This window comes from Dioscorea cayenensis, chromosome 4, assembly GCF_009730915.1.
Source record: "Dioscorea cayenensis subsp. rotundata cultivar TDr96_F1 chromosome 4, TDr96_F1_v2_PseudoChromosome.rev07_lg8_w22 25.fasta, whole genome shotgun sequence".
In the NCBI taxonomy this organism is placed as follows: Eukaryota; Viridiplantae; Streptophyta; class Magnoliopsida; order Dioscoreales; family Dioscoreaceae; genus Dioscorea; species Dioscorea cayenensis.
This window is the reverse complement of record NC_052474.1, coordinates 4697306-4713916: the sequence shown is the minus strand read 5'-3', so window position 1 is coordinate 4713916 and position 16611 is coordinate 4697306. Positions and strand designations below refer to the sequence as shown.

The 16611-nt window shown below is 35.3% G+C and overlaps 2 protein-coding genes across 2 annotated transcripts; one reads left to right on the top strand and one right to left on the bottom strand.

The window, feature by feature from the left end:
- Positions 1-3181: 3181 nt before the first annotated feature.
- LOC120258033 lies at positions 3182-4605 on the top strand. Its single transcript, XM_039265373.1, has one exon. It carries the CDS (start codon positions 3387-3389, stop codon positions 4398-4400), a length of 1014 nt encoding a protein of 337 aa, XP_039121307.1. The 5' UTR covers positions 3182-3386; the 3' UTR covers positions 4401-4605.
- Positions 4606-10517: 5912 nt separating this feature from the next.
- On the bottom strand, positions 10518-16611 carry LOC120258582 (receptor-like protein kinase). Its single transcript, XM_039266042.1, has 6 exons — positions 16485-16611; positions 16321-16378; positions 12475-14254; positions 12077-12392; positions 11303-11950; positions 10518-11205 (listed from the first exon to the last, which is right to left on the bottom strand). Exons 1-6 carry the CDS (start codon positions 16609-16611, stop codon positions 10838-10840), a joined length of 3297 nt encoding a protein of 1098 aa, XP_039121976.1. The 3' UTR covers positions 10518-10837.

Here is a 16611-nt window from a genome sequence, read left to right as displayed (position 1 = left end):
ACCATACAAGGGATGTCCAAGAGTAGCAAGAAACCAAGTTTAGTTTTCATCAATTTCGTTGTTGATTATAGCGAATGCTACATAAAACAAACACTCATTGCCATCTTTAGTTGTTGCCATTAGGAGAATCCCACCATACTTGTCTAGCAAATGAGTTTCGTCAGTAAAAAGTTATGGCCTTAACCCATGCTTGAACCCCAACAAACAAGCCCTAAAAGTAAAGTCAAAATTTTGTCTTATAGTTGTGTTTCACGGGCAATCTTTGAAGTGGTTTGTATTCTCAAACCGTTGGCCTACTTTTAATGTTGACCCATCATCTGTTTGGGAACACCTAGTAATACTGAGCACCCTAGAAGGAGAATGTTGGGAGAGAAAAGTATCGCCATTGCGGTTCATGTTGTCTGAGAAAGATTCCCTGCGTGACAATAAACAAAAATCACACAAAATACATATGAACATTACTTTATACACAAGAGCAACTAATAATACACAGAAAACATATTTAATACACATAAAACAATGATAATACACAGGAAATAATTGTAATACACAGGAAAAGCTAATAATACACAAGGAATGATTGTAATACACGGGAAATGTATCTAATACACAATAACACATAAACTAAAAGTAACTAGTAATATCAGTTATTGTTGTATTACGATGGAATCAAGGAACCCGAGTTTCTATCCACAGACCCACTTACTTCCTTGATGGTGATGTTTACGAATAATTTGTTGAAAGTATGGTATATATGGCACATGCGTTAAAAGTTCGCATCAGACTCAATTGGGGAAAGCGTTTTATATAAGACAGGCGTCACGAACTTCACTCTAACTTGAGAAATATCGAGGGCCCAACACGCACATATCTCAGCCATGACTGTCTCCCATGAACTTAAGACTGTGAATTGAAGCAAACATCCTTCTTCTTTGTATTGCGTCACAGCACAAAAAGTTTTCATTGTTGATGCGACCTACATGAAATTTCAAAAAGCTTATAAGATTCTACTTCCACAAAAGCATGAAGAAGAAGAAGAAATAAAAGAACAAACTTACATGTTGATATTCTTTACCGGCAACCCAAATAAGATGAACAAGAAGAACTTATTCTCTACCTGTTGGAAATATAGTACCACATCGGTTGTGTGATAGAAGTGTAATGGGTTTATATATAGGTATAGGGGTTGAGCCACTAAGTCTTGAGACTTTTTGGTGTAAGACCCCTAAGCCCATATAGAGCCCATATAGGGCCCATTACTACCAAAATATAAAATCTAACATGGTATCAGAGCTTCAGGGAAAAAAAATGATCCTGATAAAAAAAGGTAGTTATAGTGGGACCTAGTAAAAGACCTCTGAGGTTCCAGAAGGAACACAAGTCAAGTTAAAATAGGACCTCTGAGACACAATTAGTGTACAAGTCCATGTGTGTAGGACCTTTGAGACACAAAGTTGTGTACAAGTCCTGGTAAACAGACCTCTGATGTACAAGTCTGAGCAAGTTCGACCGAGTTGAACTTGAGGGAGGGTGTTGGAAATATAGTACCACATCGGTTGTGTGATAGAAGTGTAATGGGTTTATATATAGGTATAAGGGTTGAGCCACTAAGTCTTGAGACTTTTTGGTGTAAGACCCCTAAGCCCATATAGAGCCCATATAGGGCCCACTACTACCAAAATATAAAATCTAACACTACCAGCATGAAATTTCAAAAAGCCTGTAAGATTCCACATCCACGAAAGCATGAAGAAGAAGAAATAAAAAAAATACTTACATCTTGATATTCTCCACCGACAGCCCAAACAAGATAAAAAAGAAGTTGAAGTGTTAATATTTTCCATCGGCAACCCAAACAAGATGAAAAAGAAGAAGTTGAAGAAGAACGAGGAGTGAAGAATATAAGTTGTGACAAAGAAGCTTTAAACAATATCACTATACATCATATTTAATGTGACATGACTTGGAGGGAAATCTATCCACTTTTTGTTTTTTCATCTCACATAGACATTTGTGACATTTCTATCCACTTAACTGATGAAATTAATACCAAGAATAAAAGAAATTAAAATTTGGCTAAAAAAAATGAGAGACTTAACAGAATATGGAAAAGTCAAAAGGACTAAATAGAAAGTTTGAAACTTCTCAGGGATTTATAAATAATTTTCCCTCATTTTATTTATCAACGGCTTAAAAAAATTGGTAAAATTGTTCATTTAATTATTTTTTTAAAAGATGATAAACCACTTGATTAAAATTAAAATATAACATAAGATTAATTAAAGATGAAGAAACTACTAATTTTTTTTTTTTTGAAAAAAGAAACTACTAAATTAACTAACAAAAACTATAAATATATATTATATCATATAAACGGGGGATTCTGAGACTCTGAACGATATGTTTTTCTCCATCTTGAATTATAAAAATATTAGAACTGTAAACAACTAATAGATAAACACACGAGGATATTCTTCACATACCATGTTGAAATGTGACCAAATTTGCAGTGTTTGTGATATTTTTGCCATAATATTTATTGAAATGTCAACCTCATCAACCAAATTTATATCGATTAATGAGCTTGAATTTCGACTTTCTTCGTAATATTTACCACACACACGCCTTCTCTAAAGACTAATTCTTCCCATAATTTTTTTTTGGGGTAAATTAGTCTTATATATATATTGTTATTTAATAATTAATGGAAAGCTTCAGTATTTTCGTATGTTCAGGCGATGTGAAATTAGTCTTTTATATATATATATATATATTGTTATAAAAAAATTAAGGCTTTGATTTAAGAATTCATTCTATATTTATAAAAAAAATTATCGTATTATCGAAAAATATCCTCATATGATAAGGGAATCAAAAGAATTCTTTACTGAAATCTGTGCATAATTACGATTAAGTTATTCGGTCAATATTATTCGGACGTCACTCTCCGTATTAATAGTGCATGACAACAATTGAAAGATTAATGAATAATACCCCATTCTTCATTCCATCCAACTAACACAAAATCAAGATTATCCACAAGTATATCAAGATTTTTCTTTTTGTTAATTTCTACTATGTTTCTAAATAAAGAAAATAAAAAAATATAAAATAAAATCAAGTTTTTGAAATCTGATATCTATCAATAAATTTATCAATACTAACATACACAACTAATTACCAACTGGTCCTGTCTCTGATATTGAACCCCCTCCCACCCTTTAAACAAACACCACAAAATCAAAATCTATATCAACCCACAAATACCTCTGCGTGAAAACCCCTACGAAACCACAACCATCTTCATCATCTTCTTCTTCTTCTTCTTCATAATCTTCATCATCATCATCATCATCATCATCAGATACCCATAGAGCGTGCTCTCCATGAAAGGAGACACCAAGTCCTTCAGAATCACACCCATATCATTTTTAGCCAGAACCACCATAGCCATCGTCCTCCTATCCGTTGGCTACACACTTGGCCTCTTCCATACTTCCTCATCAAAACCACCACCATCATCATCATCATCATCATCATCATCATCATCTCCTCCTTTATCAATTAGCCACGTTCCACTCCAACTCCAAACCAGCACCAACTTCAACTGCACCACTCTAAAGCCCAACAAAGAGTCACTGGCAGCATACAAAGACCTTCTCCAGTTCAAGAAACAGTGCACAAAACCAGTCCCTCAACGTCAAATCTATGAAACAATCCTCAACCGTATCTGGGACGGTGTCTCCCCATACACCGGCTTCCCATCTCCGGCTACGGCAGAGCATCTCCTCCCTCTCTCGTCCAAACCCCGAGGTTGGGGCTCAACCACCCCAGTTTTCCAAGATCTCATCTCCACAGTGCGCCCCAAAACCATCATCGAGCTCGGGACCTTTCTTGGCGCTTCAGCCCTTCACATGGCTCAAATCACTCGCAACCTCTCCCTCCCCTCCACTCTCATCCTCTGCATCGACGACTTCCGTACCTGGCCGGGAGCTCGCCGCCTCCTCCGCAGTGATCTCCCTGTTCCTTACCATGGTGATGCTCTACTTCTCCACCAGTTCATGTTGGGTGTGAAGAATGCCAACGAGAGTCATCGTGTGCTCCCATTCCCTTTCTCTACGAGTTCCGCCCTGGTTGCGTTCTGTGAGTGGGGAATATACGGGGATCTCATCGAGGTGGATGCCGGACATGACTTCCACTCGGCGTGGTCGGACATCAACTTGGCGTGGGCGGTGCTGCGGCCTGGTGGTGTGCTCTTCGGCCATGACTACTTCACCAAGGCGGATAACATGGGCGTGCGCAGAGCTGTGACTTTGTTTGCTAAGGTTAATGGTCTTGCTGTTCGTCCTCATGGTGAACATTGGGTTCTCTCGCCCAAGCCTCAGCCGAGTACCCTTTGACTGGCCCCTAATGCATGAACACGTACAGTACGTACCCCACTCATGCACATACGTACAAATATACGGATGTCTTTTGTGGTTTATGATCGATTTTTAGATGGTTGGTTGTGAATGAATGCAATTGTAGCACCACTGATAAATTCAGGATGTGATGCATTGCCGAACTTGGCAGGATTTTTATATTTTTATATATGTTTTTTTTATTTTTGGTTGTTTGAAGATTTAATTTACTGTTTTAGTTGCTTATGAAGCGACATTGAGAAGCAATTAAGAGGTTAGAATACTTTTCTAAATGATTTGGTTATTCTTGGGTTGCTTTCTTTGTAATTAATTTATTGCATCCACCGAATTTGATGTGCTTCTTAAGTTTTGTTTATTTGTTTTTTTTTTTTAATTATTTCATTGGTCAGAGGTTAGAGGTTAGAGTTTTGTTCTGTGTGTATTTAATTTGTGGTTGGAGACGAGTGACCACAAATTTAGCTTAGCTTAGCTTAGCTTACAAAAAGAATTAGCAAATCAAGTTTTGGTCCCTACATACGTACAAAAAAGCTTCAATGGAGATGTTCTTTTTTGGTTAATTCAAACTTGCTGCTTATAAAGCAAAAACTTATTTGTTTATGACATTATGTTTATCTTTTATTATTATCCTTTTTTTTTTAGGGAAAAAGCTCGTAGAGCTATTTTATTAATAAAAAAAAATGGTACAATAAGTTTGAGATTACAGACCACCCAACAGAAAATTAAATACACAGAGACAAATAAAACAAACAAAACAAAAAAATAATAAAAACAAGCAAAACACAACAGACTAAAAAGAAAAACCACTCAATTTAAAGGTCTTCATCAGCCACCTGGGAAGTTCCCTGCCATGATGAAACAGCGAAATCTCATGGTGATTAAGTCCATGAATAGCAAGAGATCTAGCCGCCCGAATCCAATCCAGGGGAGCAAAGTGAATTTTTGGATCAAGCAACGTGTCCATAAGCCTCTTTATGACTTCTAGCTGCATGTTAAGACGCCAGTCTTCCCGATGATCGCCAGCTTAGTCTCGTTCTGCAAAGCAAAACAAAGAGAACTGGCTGCTGCCTCATTGATTATTATCTTTATATGAGTCTCTAAATGAAAAGGATGAGTCCAGAAGCATCACCCTTCGTAAGTTTGAATCTACAGTGTAAAATTCTCTTTCATGCAACTAGTTTATCATACTTCTCTCAAAAACACTTTTTTTTTATATAAAAAAAATATAAACAAGTATTAAATTATCAAATACTAACTCACCTAATTGATTTTTAATTAAAGTAATTTATCCATCTTTTCAAAAAATAAAAAATAAATAAACTCACCTAATTGAAGACGGTTATACAAGAAGAATTAAATTGTAAAATTATCACAAAAGAAAAGGCACAAGTTCTTGTCACCTTTTATAATTACAGAGAATGGCAACCAAGCTACTAAATTAAGGATGCCCATAATGTTGTCTTAAGGATGCCCATAATGTTCTCTCTCTCAACAACACAGTTACACAGAGATAGATGAAGCTTGTCTATAGTGTCGGTCTAAAGCGCAAAGGTCCCACCTGCCGTGGAGCTCGTGTACCAGTACTGATATATAGAGACGCGTTTCTCTTTCTTTCTTTTTTTTTTTTTCTCTTTTTCTTTTGTTTTTCCAATTGATAGATCGCACTTAACTTCAATGTTTACACTCAACTTCTATGCTAGTGAATATATAAAAATTTATTAGAAAGAATTAAATTTAATAGAAGTAACAGAATTTGTAAAAAAGAATTGACGAGTTCTCTTACCTCAAGAAAGCCCTGTGTTACTCACTCTTGTTGCTTGTTATTATTATTATTATTTTTTTGTGGTACCATACGGTCCATACTCAGTGGTAAAGAGACATGTATTTTTTTTTCTCCAAAATGTCACATGTTTCCTTTATATAGATATATATATGGGTAAACATCATCTGCAGAACGTCCGCAAGTGAGCATAGTAACTTTAATTGCGCTACAGTGAGATGAAGTTTTGGTTTAGGAGTGGGTTGATTTTTTTAGATTAAAATACTGTGCATCCCACTTTTTACTGTGCTTACAAATAGTGCACAGAGATCCTGTTGACATAATAGTAAATTGAACGGTTGATACGAACGTTCGTAAATGATGCAACCTCTCTATATATATATTGTGTTTTGCCCCCACTAGAGGGGGGCACGGGCCGTCTTATAGCCCAGCCCGGCCTGCCCAAACCCGCCGGTTCAGCTGACCCGGCGGGACGGGCCTGTAACCGGCCCGCACTGTAGCGGGCTCGATTACGGGTTTGGGCTGTCCCAACCCGGCAACCTGGCCTGTTGAGTCCTTTTTTTATTTTAAAAAAACTTAGATTCAAAGCACCAAAGATTTTGAACCCATGACTTTTTCATCCCTCAAACACCTTATCCACCAATCCAAACTTTTTCCTTGTTTAATTAAAGAAAGAAAAAATATATAAACATACTTTAAAAAGAATAAAAAATTAGTTTTTCACTTTATGTTTAATTATATATACCCTTTTAGATTCCATTATTTTTGCATTTTGTGTCAAATTATTTACTTTAATTTATAGTAGCAACCATTATAAAAAAAAGGGTATTACTCACCCTTTTTTGTGTTACTCAACATTATAATCCATTGTTTTTATATGTATTTCTTATCTCCGTTATTAATATTATTTAAAATAAATATAAAAAAAACATAATGTCATTGATGTGTAATAGTATAACCTTATTGTTAATTTAAAACTATAATCTTTCATACATATTTTTGTATATTTTTGGGTGAAAATTCTAAAATTTTATGTATTTCTAGATATATTATTAACTTAAAATTATAATATTCACCAAAAATCATGATGAATAAATAACTAATAAAATTTTGTTAATAATATCTTTTAATGTAAGAAAACTAAATTATGTTAAAAAATATTTATCATAACATAATGTTAAATAACGGTAAAAAATAAACATTATTATTTTAATTTCTCAATTATATATTTAATTGTTTTTTTATAGAAAATTAAATTTCGTATATAATAAGTTTTTTTTTCAATTTCCATCGTCTCATGTTCCCTTTTAATCAAATCTATGATTTTTGAAAATATTTAAATTTAATCCTATACTAACAAGTATCATCTTTTAAAACATTATCAAAATATTCAATAATAAGCATTTAAAAAAAATAAATTAATACTAAAAGTTTTTAATTTTTGTGATTTATTTGAAATTATCCTAAATAGTTTTTAAAATTTTAAAGTTTAGATTTGATTTAAAACAAATAAAAAACAACAATTGTGGTCACCATGATTTGAACTCAAGACTTCATGAACCATTAAAACCAATTCATGAATGCAGTGGGCTTTCCATTACTCAATAAGTCAAGAGCTCATGAAATAAGTTGGAGAAGGAACCAACAAGAGCATTGTGAATTGAGGATGAAAGCAGATGGGAATAAATGAAAAAGATAGGGAATCTAGGAGATGGGAAAAAGATGGTGATGTGGGGGAACATGATTAGAAGCATCAGGAGCCAATAACAATATTTATGCACAATAGCACTTTGTGAGGAGTTTCTTTTGTGAAGTTCTAGGTATGATTGATTGACAAATGAACCTGATGATAATTTGAATTTTTGGAACCATTAGTATGATAATGCTATTAATAAATGTTAGTGCTATTAATTCATCTTTTCTTTTATATTCTTTTCACGTTTCTTTGTTCATAGATCAGATTACCAATTTTTGAATAAAAGTGGATAAAACCACGAAATTTATTAAAAAAAGAGCAGGAAGGAACAAAATACAAATAAAAAAATACAACAATCAGCTGGAGATAGAGAGTCCGCTATCCCTCACTAGAGATGAGAATAACAGAGAACAAAGAAAGCGAAAAGGAAGAAAAAAGAGGAGCAATCTAAAACCGGCGAAGTCAACCATATGGAGACACATGCCAGCTCAGATGAGAAAGTAACGGACTACTCCTGAATCTGATTGGGCGCCAGATCACCGGTGCAGACAGAGGATCTGGAACTGAGAAAGTTTAAGTATCAGTTTACCAATTTATCAACAACTAATGGGAATTCAATACATGGTCTTGATGGTTTGGATGAATAAATAGGGGTGAATTGGTGACATAGTGAGGGTATTTAAATAATTAATAATAATAATAATAATAATAATAAATTATTAAATAAACTTTTTATGATTTGGTTCTAACTTCTAAGTAAGGAGAGATTTTGGATGAGAATTTTTATTTTTTTTATTTTATTACCTCACTTCTCTCTGGTTTTACTGTTTATTTTTTCCGTAAGTTTTTCTTTTTGTGTTTTAATGAGAAAAATGGATAAACCATATTTGATTGAAATTTTTTTCTCATATCATATTAAATTCATATATTTGTAATTTAATATTCAATATAATTTCTTGTAAACCGTATTAATATTTAAGTAGGTTAATATTATATATATATATATATATATATTCTAAAAACAATTCTAATAAAATACAATTATTAAAAAAATAAAAGTTTCTTCCATAACTAATAAAGTTTACTTGAATTTAGAGATGAGATGGGAATGATCCATAGCATGAGTAAAATGTCTGTAGTTGACACTAATTAAGGAAAAAAACTTAAAACTCACTTCAATTATTATACAGTAAGAAATGATATTATGCGTTAAGACATGAGGTGCTGGATGAGTTACTGGGTTGTAGTGTGAATCCAATAAATATTTTAACTATTAAGTTGAGCGTCATTTTAGTAATTATTAAATTTAATAATATTATTTAAAAAAAAACTCATTAATTGTTTCCTTTCCGTATTGGGTTTGGATAGTAAGGGATTTAGTAACTCGATTTGATTCATATATTTATATATGGAGGTAGGACTCTAATTGCCATGTGACATTTAATCAATCTAATAAATTTTTAGACAGTTATTAAGGCACTGTAACTCATACAATATCATACATGTCTGTCTTTTGACACTCCTGTAGCTGATATACTACCGTACTAGTCTATTCTTTGACACACCCTTGTCATCTTTGTTAAAATAATAAAAAGTCATTAAATTTATCACTTTATCTTCATTCATTTTAAACAAAGTGAAAATAATTTTGTTAAGATTATTATTAAAGTTATTTTTAATATTAGTTAAATATCACTTCACAAACAACCCAAATTGGTTCAAATCTCATAAAATCTATTCTAATTGACTATTTATAATCTAAAATCCTTATGCTTTAAAAGTTTTTTATATTTACTATTATGTTTGTTGCTATGTTTTTTTCTATCTAAATGTATTGTTTATTTGCCTCTTTAATGGTAGTGTGATTTGCATTTGTTTTAATAAAAACATGAGACAACAGAAAATCAAAACAATAATAACAAATAAAAAAAAAACTAAAAGCAAACTAAAAACCACACATAAAACAAAAAAAAACCTTTTACTCCATAAGAGATATAAGAACAACAATACTGAAACACTGATAGAAAGCAGTAGAGCTGGATTAAAATAAAGGATTATACGAGTTTTTTATTTCAACAAATTTTTTTTAAATCAAAATTTATTAAAATGAAAGAGGGTCAGAGGAAACATGGATGGAAGAAATCCAAAGAAGTGACACATGAATAAATTTCAAAATGATCTTGGTTGATAAGAATAAAGCAAGCTTAATACAATCATTTTGCTTTAGCTAGACATTCCCCGTTGCACACAGGATGCATGGCAAAAGATACAAATACTAGTGGGATGTCTGTTCACATTACCCCAACCTCCTTTGCAAATTTGATGGAACATATTTCAATAGTGCACTACATGCGACACAATATAGGACAAATGAAAAATGAAGGGCGATAAAACAAATCAATAAGAAGATATTCAAGTCAAGTGTTACATGTTTATTTCTATTTTTAAAAGGACGATAAAGCACATGATTCTATGGGAGCTCATATTGCCAAGTTCCAGAATCTGGATATTCTCTAGTTCTCACCATCACAGCCTGACATGTATTTTTTAAAAAATTAATGACTTATATCAAGCTGTGATAGGGTAAAAGCAAAGAATACTCTAGTTCAAAACCCAGGTAATATGAATTTAGCATCACACAAAAATTTATTACATCAATCATTTAAACCAAATGACTCTAACACTACAGTGATATATATCATGGAAATCAATTTACAAAGGAGACATTCGGAACAACATTATTACCTGTAAAGGACACAGTGTCCAAAGCAGAACAATTGGCCCCGCTGTGAATCAGAACAGAAGGAACAGAGGTGACCAATTGAGGTCAAAGTGCCAGTGATCCAAATAGTTGCCCATGGTTTGAAGAATTTACATACTATATATCATCACAATACTAGACTTCAAGCGGTTGTTACTATTGCATATCATAGCACACTTCCATTAGAAAGAAGTCTTCTTCTTATCTTCCTTCTTAGTTTCTCTACCCTTCATCTTCATCAGCATTCCCACAACTTCTCTCATGGAAGGCCTTGCTTCAAATGCTACCTTGGTGCATGAAATAGCTAAATCCAATAGTTCGAGCGCTTTATTTTTCTCATCTTCCATCCAATACTGCATCTCCACATCAAGCAAAGAGAGACGGCTAAACATATCTGCATTTTCTAGTTTTGATCTTATCCAGGTCACGATATCAACACCATCTTCAAAATTTGGATCCACTGCCAATTTCCGGCAAAGAAGTTCTAACAGAACAACTCCATAGCTGTAAACATCTGATTTTTCTGTCACTTTGGTCGAATATCCAATCTCTGTATGAATTAGAAAATATAAGCAGAAAGCACCAACTGCCAAAAAATACACCAAATGAATGCAGATATTGATTTGAGTAGTAGCTGACACACATACCTGGAGCAATGTAACCAAGAGTTCCTACAACCACAGACACTGTTGAGCTTGATTCTGCATCACCTAATAGTTTTGCTGTTCCAAAGTCTCCAATCTTTGGTTCCAAGTCAGAATCCATCAGTATGTTGTTAGATTTAACATCTCTATGAACTATCCGCGGCACACAATCATGGTGAAGATAAGAAAGACCTTGCGCTATGCCTAAAGCAATTCGATGCCGGGTTTCCCAATCCAATGCAACTTGTGTTTTCCTGTCATGTAGAGTATCAAAAAGAGTGCCACCAGGCATGTACTCATAAATTATCATACCAAATCCATCTTTCACACAATAGCCTGCCACCTTCACTAGATTTCGGTGCTTCACTGAACTCAAAACCTTCATTTCAAGTATGAAACAGGACTGTGACAAATCGACCCTCTTCACAGCCCAGAGTTTTCCAGCCTCAAACTCTGTCCGGTAAACAGTACCATGTTTTCCTCTCCCAATCACATACTTCTCACTCAAGTTTTCAGTAGCTCGCAATATATCCTCATATGTAAGATCTTCAGGGAAGTCTGCCACCGAGTCAACACTACGAATGGACGATGGAAGATGAGAAGAACCATCCTGTGCTCTCCCAGCTGCAACATATGTGGCTATGCGCATTCCTACTAAACAGAAAATTATACCAAGAACAACAATAACAAGTATTATTGCCCAGTGAATTCCATGGCCATGTTCTTTTGCTTCCTTTTGGCAATAATAATTGCCAACTATACATAGTGCTGGATTACCTGAAAATGAAGCTGGTGATGAATTTAAAAACTTAATCCAGCCCTCAGGTAGTCTACCAGAGAGTTGATTAGAAGAAACATTCACAAAGGTAAGAGCAACCATGTCACTCAATCTTGAAGGGATCTCACCAGACAAGAAATTGTTGGACAGGTCAAGCACTTCCAGGCCACGAAGTTGGCCAAGACTAGGTGGAATGCTACCATTCAATCTATTACTACTGAGGTTGAGAGCAGTGGAAATGTACTGAAGACTACCTAAACTGGAAGGAATGGAGCCTTCAAGCATATTGTCACCAAGCTGCAATTCTAAAAAGATCTTGAGTTGGTGTAAAAAAATCAGGTATACCTCCAGAGAATTTGTTCCCAGAGAGCAATAGATTCCTCAGTTTGTCCAATACCACAATCTCCGCAGGAATTCTCCCTGAAAGAAGGTTATTACTAAGGACCAACTCCAGAAGCTCTGTGCAGTTGCCTAATTCAGAAGGTATGGATCCATTCAGTTTGTTTGCAGAAAGCGAGAGCTTTCCCAGTTTCTTGAGATTGCCAAGTTCAGGAGGGATGGACCCAGATAGAAGATTATTGGATATATTTAGCATTGAAAGGTTGGTCCAAGAACCAAGAATAGAAGGAATATGGCCGTCAAAAAAGTTATTACTGAGGTCCATGTATGAAATCCCAGGATTTGCAGGCATATTATCAGGTATGCTTCCATGGAGAAGATTGTTTTTCGAAGTAAACCTCCAAAGAGAAGAACACCCGGCAATGCTGGTGGGAAAACTACCATTGAATCGATTAATCCCGATAACCAAAGCATAAAGTTTACCCCCTTCACAGAGATATGGAGGTATTGGCCCATGGAAATCATTTCCAGTCAAGTCCAACTTCACCAAGCCATAGGACAAGTTCCGGCCAAGTTCCCCAGGCACCTCGCCGGAAAGCTTGTTGAAAGCCAATGACATATACCTCAAGTTCCTCAAGTAAACGACCTCTGCAGGAATCCGGAAACTCAAGCTGTTGTTGTAAAGCTGCAAGTCGATGAGACTGGTCATGTTTCCAATCTGCGGTGGAATGATTCCCTCCAATTCGTTATCAAAGAGGTAGAGCTTCTCCAGCTTCTTCAGATTGGAAATCTCCGGTGGGATAGGACCTCCAATGAGATTAAACTGAAGCAGAAGTTCAACCAAGGAACTGCAGTTCCCAAGCTCGGATGGTAAAGGCCCCACAAGCTGGTTACTTGAAAGCTCCAGAGTTTTCAGAAGTGCAAGAGTACCTACAGAGCGAGGAATGGGGCCGGTGAGATTGTTCCCCCAGAGGAAAATCTCGGTCAGAGACTGAAGGTGGCCAATGGCTTCAGGTATAGTGCCATTAAACTGGTTTTTAGAAAGGACCAGCACTGTCAAACCAGTGAGACCAAGCAAACTCCTCGGCAACTCGCCGGTGAAGTCATTGTTTTCCATGAAGAGGCACTGCAGACTCCGAAGACCCACAAAGGCATCACTAGTGATGATACCCGAGAGCTTGTTTGAAGAAACTAAGAACTCGGTGAGGTTGACGCAGTTGGAAAGAGTAGGAGGGAGAGGGCCAGAGAGTATGTTTTTGTTGAGATTGAGCTTGGAAACAGAGCATGAAGGTGGGAAGTCAGGTAAAGGGCCAGTGAGATTATTACTGTGGAGATTTAGAAGTTGGAGGTGGGGGAGGCGGAGGAGTTGTTTGGGAATGCTGCCAGAGAGGAAGTTGTTGCTAAGGACGAGCTCAGTGAGATGGGTGGCGAGGAGGACGTCCGGAGGGATGGGACCGGAGAGGGAGTTGAAGCCAAGGCGGAGGCTGGTGAGTGAAGGACAGTGGAAGAGGGAAGGGGGAATAGGGCCGGAGAAGTTGTTGTAGCTGAGAATGATCTCACGGAGGGTGGTGATACGGCAGAGATGGGGAGCGGAGGAGGAGAGTTGGCCGGAGAGGCCGAGGGCTCGAGACGTCGATTGAGGTGATGCTTGTTGAGTTGGAAGAGCAGGAGACACCCGGCCATTGGCAGGGTGGCAGGGTGTTGTTCCAGAGAAGCAGGCGCTGTGAGGATTGTGGGAGGCTTTCAAGGAAGGAGATGAGAGGGTGAGGGAGTGAAAGGTCGGCGGCGGTGGTTGAGAAGACCAAAATGATGAAGGTGGTGGTGAAGAAGGTGAGCAACTGAGGCAACAGCATGGTTGTTTCGAGTTTGCACTCTTGCACTGTTTTGGTATGCATTTTGGGCTGGTTATAACTATGGGTTTTTATTGAATGCAACTGTTGAAAGGACGAATATATCCTTCTCATTAAACGTGCTGCGCGTTGAGTAATGTAGTGCGCAGTGGATGGCTATTTTGCTTTTGCTGCTGAGAGTGTGGTTATTCCCTGAGGTCATGATTTGCAGTTACAAACTTGAGAAAAATTCATGAACTCGAAGTCTAGAACAGAGATACATGAACAAGATAAGAGTTGATCCTTAATACATGCGTGACAAAGACTCTTTATTAGGTTCCGAGTTTGTTGTTTTAAACATGGTATTTGCCAGTCCGGGCCTTAGCGATGGTCCCTGATATTATGTTTCTTTTTTTTCCAACCTTTTATGTTGGTAGTTAATAATGCATGGTTGCTGTTTGTTGACCTTTTCCTTGTCTGGGCACTATGGCGAGTGTCACGGCCTCTCAAAGAGATAGTGATCGGACAGCAAGCATGCCATTAAACATCTGGCCTCATCTCTTTTGTGATGCGGACACACACGCACGGTACTTCACAATTTTTTTTTAAGAATATTCGTTGCGAGAAATGGAAAAGAAAAAAGATCTCGGAATATGAATTTGTTGTAAATTCTATTAAAATTTAAAAAGGTTAATATTATGTATATATATATATTTGTAAAGATTGACAAGCCACTTACTATACATATATATTCTAAAAAATACTATCATTATAATAAAATACAATAATCACAAAATAAAAGTTTCTCTCCTATCTAATAAAGTTTACTTGAATTTAGAGAAGAGATGGGAATGATTCATAGCATGGGTAATGTCTGTAGTTGACATGAATAAGAAAAAAAAAAGGGAAAAAACTTAAAACTCACATAAGTTATTGGGTTGCAGTGTGAATCCAATAAATATTTTAACTTTTAAGTTGAGCTTCATTTTAGTAATTATTTAATTATATAATACTATTTAAAAATCTCATTAATCATTTCATTTCCGTCTAGGACTTGCATGGCAGGGATTTATTAACTCGATTTGATTTGTCAAATATCTTTTCAGTATGTACATAAAGTTAAGATGCTAATTACCATGTGACATCGAACCGAGTTAATAAATTTCTTGATAGTCATTAAGCTTATCTTCATTCATTTTGCACTGAGCAAAAATAATTTTGTTAAGATTATTGTTAAAGTTATTTTAAATACTAGTTAATTATTACTTCACAAACAACCGAATTAGTTCAAATCTCATAAATTCTATTCTAATTGAGTATTTATAATCTAAAATCCAAATACTTTAAAAGTAGTTTATATTTACTATTATTTTTGTTGCTATGTTTATATATTTTTTTTTATTAAACCACAACTTTATTGAAAGAAAGAGGAGAAGGACAAACACACAAAAGTAAAATAAACAACATAATAGAAAACAACTTGAGTTCTCACACTAACAGTGAGGCACTTGATACAAAAAAAGGAAAAGAAGAGGAAAAAAAAAAACTAAAAAAGGTAGGGAAGTTGGACCAATGAAGACTACCAACTGGAATCATAGGCCTGTCTGAGCTGGCTGGAGGAGTAGACTACTCCTGAGCTATATTAGGGTCTGAATCGCTAGAAATGTTCGCAACTCTTGTGCTCATGAAATTGAGAGAGACCTTGATCCTGAGACATGCTTTGTTTATTTGACTCTATTAGTCACTTTAATGGTAGTGTGATTTGCATTTGTTTTAATATATATATATACACTCTTGGGGCAACAGATAGCTATAGTTTTTTTTATAAAGATGAATAAACCTTAATATATTGAAAAACAAGTACAAAGACAAGCACATGAGAAAAAAAATCAAAACAATAATAAATAAATAAATAAAGCTAGAAACGACACATAAAACAAAAAAAAAACTACTACTCCACAGTAGGTAGAAGAAGGCTTTTTCCCCAAAAAAATATTACATATTTTTATTTTAATTATTAATATAATTAATTTTAAAAATAAAAATAGATTTAGGCAAAACAGTGAAAAACTTACCGTTTTGCCTTAAATCCACTCAAAACGGTAAAAGCTTTATAATTTTCAATTCTTTGCACTGAAAACGGTAAAGCTTTTTCGTTTTTTTAGTTCAGGATAGCTTTGGACACCTAAATCGGCCGATCTCTTGATGAATGATGGTGATGAGAAACATTCCTCTTCACCTCTGAATCTGTTAATGAAGGCCACCCAGACAAGCTCTGTGCTTGTGAAACCTGCACCAAGACCGACATGGTCATGGTGTTCTCTGAAATCACAACTAAAGTTCATCCATGACACTTGCCGTAACAT

What these genes read in the sequence shown, in the direction of transcription:
- LOC120258582 (XM_039266042.1), bottom strand. Translation starts at nt 16,611, where the DNA reads ATGTTACGGCAAGTGTCATGGATGAACTTTAGTTGTGATTTCAGAGAA. An exon ending in ATCACCAGCTTCATTTTCAG is followed by an intron (nt 11,951 to 12,076) that starts GTAATCCAGCAC and finishes TCTGTTTAGTAG; the next exon opens with GAATGCGCATAGCCACATAT. An exon ending in TCTTGGTTACATTGCTCCAG is followed by an intron (nt 11,206 to 11,302) that starts GTATGTGTGTCA and finishes TAATTCATACAG; the next exon opens with AGATTGGATATTCGACCAAA.
- LOC120258033 (XM_039265373.1), top strand. Translation starts at nt 3,387, where the DNA reads ATGAAAGGAGACACCAAGTCCTTCAGAATCACACCCATATCATTTTTA.